Below are 7,929 nucleotides of genomic sequence, written 5' to 3' on the forward strand. Positions count from 1 at the left end.
ACAACAACAACAACACCCTTTAAAAACACTACGTGACCCCACAAATACTTTACTTTGATATATAAAATTGTCATTAAAATATTAAATAATAGAAATAATTGGTACCAGGAAATACAGTAGTTCCTACATCATATTAATACTTGTGTCATCAATATTAAAAATGTTTCCACTTTAAAAATCTAAAAAGGGAAAGTAGGCAATTAAAGAAAATATTGTTTAAGTGTCTCTATTGGGTTTAGTTTTAAAGTTATTTTTAGGACAAACATAAGCACATCTGAGAATTCTCAGTCTTCCACAGTCAAACATAAGCTTGTTCCTGAAACTATTTATACATTTCACCTCCATCAGCCTTTCTCTTTCATTATTAGCAAATCACTTCTACTTCTGACCTTGATCATGAGCATAATGAATCCTAAGGCCGGCAAAGTACTGCTCTGCAATGTTCTCAACTTTGTGCTTTTTCATATACCACTTTCTTGAAGCTAATGCATCAGAATAAAATGGTATGAAAATCAAAGTAGACATGTCAAACATTTCTCCCACATATAATACTGTTTTCATTTCTTGACTGCTTATATTTATTAAGGAACTTTGGTAAATGTCAATTAATTTTTATTATTTTATTTATCCCCGCAATAACATTATGGAATCCAAAGTCAAAAAACCTCCATATCTGTCTAATTGAATCTGACTTATAGTGATTCTAAAGCATAGTGTAGAACTGACCTATAGGGTTACCAAGACTGTTACTCTTTATGGGGGCAGACTGTCATATGTTTCTCCGATGGAGTGGCTGGTGAGTTTGAAAATCAAAACTTTCAGTTATCAGCAAAGTACTTTAACCACTATGTTACCAAGGCTCCCTCTTTATGGGATAAACTATTATTTTCCTCACAATTTCATGACCCAATGCTCAGAAAGGTAAAGATGAGTCACTGATAGATGAGTGATTGGGATTTGAATTCAATCTACACCTGAATTTGTAATATGCCATCCTTTCTCCCAGTTATTATAGGCAAAGATAGAGATTAAAATAGATCACCACCAAAGCATCTACATCTGTCAACTTCAAATGAAATCATATTATGTTGAAACCACAAGCAAATGAACTCATTTACTTTCCAACACCAAGGTTAACTTGATCAATCTTTCTCAGCCCATCTCTAAGATCTAAAAATGTTTTATTTGTTTGTCAGATCCCTAAAAATTCTATTTCACTTTGTTTCTTACCACATTTTTCTTCTGGAATGCATTCAGCTGAATCTGGCCTGTGAAGAATGGTTCCATTTTCACACACACAGTCTTCTCTTAAATTCAAACATGAGGAGTGATCGTAAAACCATTTATTTAGACATGTTCTTGCTTCACAAGGCTGCACACAAGGTTGATATTTCTTCCCTTCTGGGCAACTCAAAGCTACAAGTCACGGTGGATAAAATTTACTAATGATAAATAATTTATTTCAATTATATTAAAAGGAATGGATATCTGGTATCTTTCTGAAAATGAATTTTTCACATTTCAGACTCTTAAATGTTCATTTTTCCTTTTATATGTAATCAGAAAAAAAACCATCAATGGGTATTTTTTAGCATCTACCATGTGTTCAGCTACCATTGGGTGTTATAATCAGAAAAGCTCATCTAATTTATATCAAATATATATGACCAAAGGTCAGTCAAAGTCTGGCTTCTAGAGTCCACTAGCATTAAATTCTTGATTTATGCAGCAAAAGGAGATAAAATAATTTGAAAAGAAAGATATTAAAAATGTATTTTAAATAATTCAATCAAATCATAAGAAAGAAAAATATTGCAGGTATATGTTGAGTCCTTCACTGTAAAAGTTACTGTGAATGCTGAGCAGTTTCTAAAAGACATTTTAGAAAAGTCTTGTTGATTTTCAGTGATCTTAAAAGTCATAATATTAAGAAATGAAACTCAGCTTGTGGAGGTGTAAGTTGGTACAACTTTAGCTGAGAACAATTTGACAGTACATGTATGCTAAAGTTTAAAATGGTATATATTCGCTATGAATCATAAGCTAGAATTGTGATTATAACTGGGGAAGAAGAGGGAAAAAAATAATAGAAGGGCACATAAGAGATTTATTTGCATTTCACTTCAGAAGTTTATTATAGAACTTCTGTTTGTCTATTATCCTTTCTCCACTTTTTTTATTATCAAATTATTTAGTGATAAAAATTAAAACTATAAAAAATAATAAGCTGGTGCTATAAGTGGAGTGTTATTTAATAGTTGAAAAATGTTACTTGCTTTATAACTACTTACAGCAATAATCAGGTGTTCTCCATTGAATACAGATGTCAAATTTGTTGCACAGAGCTACATATGCAGAAAGTGCATCACATTCATAGTTCCAAAAATAGGTGTAATTGATCCACATCTTTTCACAGAAATCCTGTGGTGAAACCTAGACAGAGAGATTTTTGTCACGGGATGAGTAATATTGTTTTATTCCACTAAAGACCCTAAACTTGTTGTTGCTATTAGGTGTCATCAATTCAGTTCCAACTCATAGCTAATCTATGTATGCACAACAGAATGAAACACTGCTTAATCCAACATTATCCTCACAATTGTTATGTCCATGGTTACTACCACTGTGTCAGCCCAACTCATTGGGGGACTTTCTCTAACCCTCCACTTCATCATGCACAAAGTCCTTCTTCAGGAATTGATCCCTTCTTAAGAACATGTCCAAAGAATAAGAGACAAATTTACCATCCTCACTTCTAAGGAGTATCTGGCTGTATTTCTTCCAAGACAGTATTTTTTTGGCAATCCATGCTACTTTCAGTATCCTTTGCCAATAGCATTATTCAAATGTATTGATTCTTCTCTGGTTTTCCTAATTCATGGTCCAATTTTTGCATGAATTTGAGGCAACTGAAAATACTATGGCTTGGGTCAGGTGCATCTTAGTCCTCAAACTGGTAACTTTGCTATTTATACTTTAAACTGGTAATTTTGCTATTTAACACTTTAAAAAGATCTTTTGCAGCAGATTTGTCTAATGCAATACAGTACAGATGATAACCCTGGCATTAGAGTAAAGGATAAAGAATCAGACCAAACACAAATTGGAAGAAGAAACAGAACAAATGCAGCAAATAAGCTGAAGTACAGAGCAGAGGTACCCTGACAGGCATCCTGGCACAGGGTGGTCATTTTTAGACATTTCCTAGATGAGGAGCATAGGAAGGCAACTTCACTGAATCCCTAATAAAACAGACATACAGTCTAGACAAATCTGGAATGGAGCAAGGTGAGTTGAACACAAGCTAGATCTAAGGAAGGAAAGTGTAGGAAAGGCAGCAAGAACTCTAGGCATGCGAGTAACCAAAGAGTAGGGGGATAGTCAATAAACAAGGATGGTACCACTCACCAGCAGTAGTCCCTGGTCATGTGGGTTAAAGACTCATGCAGAGAGTTAGAGGCCCTATAGGGTGTCAGCTGGAGATACTAGATTTGGTAGGCCCCTTCCATTGAACTGAGTCAGGATACGGATCATATAACAAACTGCCCTTACCAAAAGTGTGATGGCTCCTACACCAGTGATAAGAAGAGGGCATTCCCCTCACTCCCTTCCCCTATCCTCCAGTGACCAGAATATAGTGGTTATGAGATGGGCTGCTAGCCTAAAGATCAGCCGTTTGACATTACCAGCCATTCCACAGGAGGAAGATGAGGCTTTCTGCTTCCATAAAGATTTACAGCCTCAGAAACCCTATATAGTGTCACTATAATTCAGAACCAACTCCATGGCACACCACCACCATCACCCCTTCCCTGCCTACTAACGACCCAGCTTTTCTATCCCTCCCATGTCCCACTATCATTTTTGTTCCTCTGGTGGCCTGTGGGGGACTCCTGTGAATTATGCACCTAATGTGTATACTTTCACAGTTAGTGACATGAATTCTCAGAGATCATGCATCTAATACTTGCTGCCTCTGTGACTTGGGGCAAGCATATGCGCCCATCATCATACTACTTCCTTGGCAGCTGGGACCACACATTCCATGGGCCATGTACCTTCCACCTCTGCACTCAGAGGCCTGTGTTGTGACAGATAGTACTCAGCACACACACTGCCTCCATGGTTGGCAGCATGTGATCTAATGAGCTGCATACCATATAGCTGCCATCTCTGCCACTGGAGGCATGTGTTCACACCCAGTGTCATTTTGCTTTTGCTCTTTCTTTTTTTATCTTATTCTCTTTTTCACTTTTTTTTTACATCCCATTTGCAGGAGGCAGTGACTGTCCCCATTAACCAGCCACAATAGCCACATTTGCTACCCTACATACTAAGAGAGTGACATCACCTGCTCCTGCATCATTTACTAGACAGTAGATGGCTGACAACATCCCCTCAGTCTGCACTCAGCTGGTCTAAATGACCAATGAACAGAGACACACGCCCAAACTCCCATCTGCTACCTCACACTCCTACAGACAGGTAGTGAACACCAAACAACCAAACAGAATAGCATGTCCATGAAACCCAATTGAACATATAAAGACAAAATAAAACAAAAATCAGGATGAAACAAACCAACATATCATCAATAAATAAATACAATAACACCACAATGGCTCATAGACAGCAGACAACTTGAAATCACACAAATAAGCCGGACAAAGTGGCTCAAGTAAATGAATAAAATATATGGCAGACTATCTTCCTGAGGTAGAAATGGTAATAAAACTAATAAGGAATTCAAAAGAATTATACTTAGGGCTCTTCAATAAATTAAGGAACACAGCAAGGAAAACAGACAACATTTTTTTTTTTTTAATCATAAACAAAATTAAGGAAAACACAAACAAAACTCTAGAAGAAGGAAGATAGAACTTGATGGTGGATAGATGCAGTGAAGTTCTCCGTCAGCAATACCACAGAATACCAGGTGAAGTGGGTTCAGGGCAGAGCTCCAAAACTCTGAACCACATATCTAGGAATATTTTAAAAGTTTGAAGGCTTATAGCTAGTGGAACTTGTAGCAGAAGTAAGAAATCTCGTACTTTAGAATCTGCCAGCTCAGCAGCCCAGAGCCAACAACTTGGGTGAGACCAAACAGCAAGACCAAGCAGGGGAGCGAGCAGACCAGCCAAAGAAGAATGCTGCGAGAACCTCAGAACAAAGGTGGACAATATACATTGACAATTTTGCTTAGTTCTGATTTTTTTTTGGTATCTGTTCATTGCCGCCCCCACTGTTTGTGTACCTCCATTCTGGTGGCTAGAGAGGGTGCCTGAGTGAGTGGACACCACCCACCTCCACTGGTGGGTTCTTCTGCCACACATGCACACAGATACTCTCACCATTTAAAACTAAAGGCAGCCAGCTCAAAATAGCCACAGCTGGCCCTGAACTGTTTACTAATAGGGAAAAGGACAAAACAAAACAGGCTGAAAATGAAACCCTGAAAAACAGCATAAATACCAACAGTGGCATCTTGAAATTTAACAGGAAGCCTTGAAGGCAAGAAGCTGAACGAGGATATTAAAATCATACTCATATTATGCTATAAGTTTTTTTCTTCTCTCCCTCCTCTCCCATTTCTGTGATTATAGAATTCAATCCAGTTTTTGTTGTTGTTGTTGTTTGGTGTATTTTTGTTTTGTTTTTTGATTTTTACCTTTGAGGGATACTTTCTCTCCCTATACTACCCAAAAAGAGACAGCAATTGCTGCCAGATAGTCAAGCTACAATCACACCAACAATCCAGGCAAGAACCAATACCAACTGCCATACACCAAGGAGGCAGAAAACACCAGTGAAAGTTACTCTGAGTTAAGCAATAAGATGAGTGAAAAGGGAAGCCTGCATCCTGATCACATAAACCTGGAGGCAATCAGAAAATATAAAAAATAACAAAACACACACTCAATTAAGTATTAAGGCCACAGATAAACACTAAACATGTCCAAGAAGTAAAAGCAGATGACCATATCAGCACATGTCTAGAAACAAGATGAAATGTCACACAAATGACATAGAGGTAAACCTGGATTCCATTCTGGAAGGAGAGAAAGCCTTGGAAATGTCGTAGAAGGAATTCAGAAAAATGATTATAAAATGTTTCAAAACCTTTTATAATGGAGTAGAGGAAAATAAGGAAGAAGTCAGGAAAGTGCTACAGGGACAATCAAATAAGATAGAAACAGCATTGGAAACCATTCAAAACCTACAGAAAGAGGTCCAAATGAAAGGGCTAAGGAGTAGAACAGAGAAGATGAAAGGCAGAACCAGTGAGCTGGAAGACAAATTTCTCAATATCACTAGATAGAAGAAAAAGCAGGAAAAAAAGGATAACAAAATTTGAAGAAGGTCTAAGATTCATGTTGGACAACATGAAGAGGAATAATAGGTATCTATTGTTAGCATTCCAGAACAGAAAGAATCACACAAGTCCACAGAGGAAATAGTTGAAGAACCGGTGGAAGAAAATTTATCTAACATCCTGAAAAGTGAAAAGATAAACATTCAAGAAGTTCAACAAACCCCAGGAAGTATAGATCCCAAAAGAAAATCACCACAACATATCATGATCAAGCTCTCCAAAATCAAAGATAAGGAGACAATTCTGAAAGCAGCTAGGGAAAAGAAAAGTGTTACATACAAAGAAAAGAAAGTCAGATTAATCTCAGATATCTCAGAAGAAACCTTATAGGCAAGAAGGCAATGGGGAGACATATATAAAACCCTGAAAGAAAAAACTGCCAACCAAGAATCCTTTATCCAGCAAAGCTATCAATCAACTATGACAGTGTGATCAAAACATTACAGGATAAACAGAAGCTAAGGGATTTTTCCAAAGTCAACCCTGTGCTACAACACATCCTAAAGGGAGGTCTGTGGTCTGGGAACCAACCAGAACAGACAACAACCAAAGATTAATGTACGTGGCAGCACCTCCCAGAATTAACAACAGAAGGAAGAATCGAGAACAGAACAAAACTATAAGAACAAACTCAGAGAATCTGAGAGGCCAGTCTATGATCAAAACAATTACAATGTAAAAGAGGGTAAACACGTAGGAACAGCAATCCAGATGGTGAGAAGGTCAGGTAGCTTACAGGATAAAATAGACTGCATTAAATGGAGGGAAAAGTTAATGGAACATAAGGTAACCTCAAAGAAAATTAATACTTCACAACATGCCAAGAAAATGAAAATCCAAGAAGAACATGGAAACATTGAAACTATGAGGAAACTGACAAGAAAGAACACAAAAAACATGAACTCAGCACAGGAAGACACAACGAACAAAGAAAGCAGCAATACCACACACACACAAAAACATAATGGCAGCAATTAATCCATGCCTATCGATAATGACATTGAATGTAAGTGGATTAAATGCACCAGTTAAGAGACAGAGGGTGGCGATATGGATAAGAAAACAAGATCCTTCAATATGCTCTCTGCAAGAGACACATCTTACACACAGACAAAAACAGATTAAAAGTCAAAGGATGGAAAAAACATATACCAAGCTAATTGCAATAAAAAATGAACAGGAGTGGCAGTACTAACCTCTGATCAAATAAACTTTAAGACAAAATCCAGCATAATAAAGATGGACATTATCTCATGATTAAAAGGACAATTGAACAAGATGATATAACCATGATAAGTATCTATGCTACCAATGAAAGAGCTCCAAAATATATAAAGCAAACTCTAACAGATTTGAAGAAAGAAATAGATGAATCTACAATAGACGATTCTCCAAGCAGGCTTTCCAGAGCAATAGCGTGGACGCCAGCCACACCTGGGAACTTGATAGGAAAGCATAGTTTCAGGTCCCACCCAGACCCAGTGAATCAGAGGCTCAGGGTGGGCTCCAGGCCGCAGCGAGAACTTGGAGCCGCAGCGAGACGTGTAGTGTGGAGC

General features: G+C 37.5%; 1 protein-coding gene across 1 annotated transcript in view; it reads right to left on the reverse strand.

Moving 5' to 3' along the window:
* OTOGL (otogelin-like) overlaps positions 1-7,929 on the reverse strand; it is a 233,420-nt gene that overhangs the window by 30,764 nt on the left and 194,727 nt on the right. The window contains exons 40-41 of the mRNA XM_006871844.1: positions 2,292-2,433; positions 1,231-1,416 (exon numbers count right to left, since the gene is read on the reverse strand). Of these exons, the coding sequence (XP_006871906.1) occupies positions 1,231-1,416; positions 2,292-2,433 (328 nt within the window). The remainder of the gene's footprint in view (positions 1-1,230; positions 1,417-2,291; positions 2,434-7,929) is intronic.

This window comes from Chrysochloris asiatica, unplaced genomic scaffold (assembly GCF_000296735.1).
Source record: "Chrysochloris asiatica unplaced genomic scaffold, ChrAsi1.0 scaffold00175, whole genome shotgun sequence".
In the NCBI taxonomy this organism is placed as follows: Eukaryota; Metazoa; Chordata; class Mammalia; order Afrosoricida; family Chrysochloridae; genus Chrysochloris; species Chrysochloris asiatica.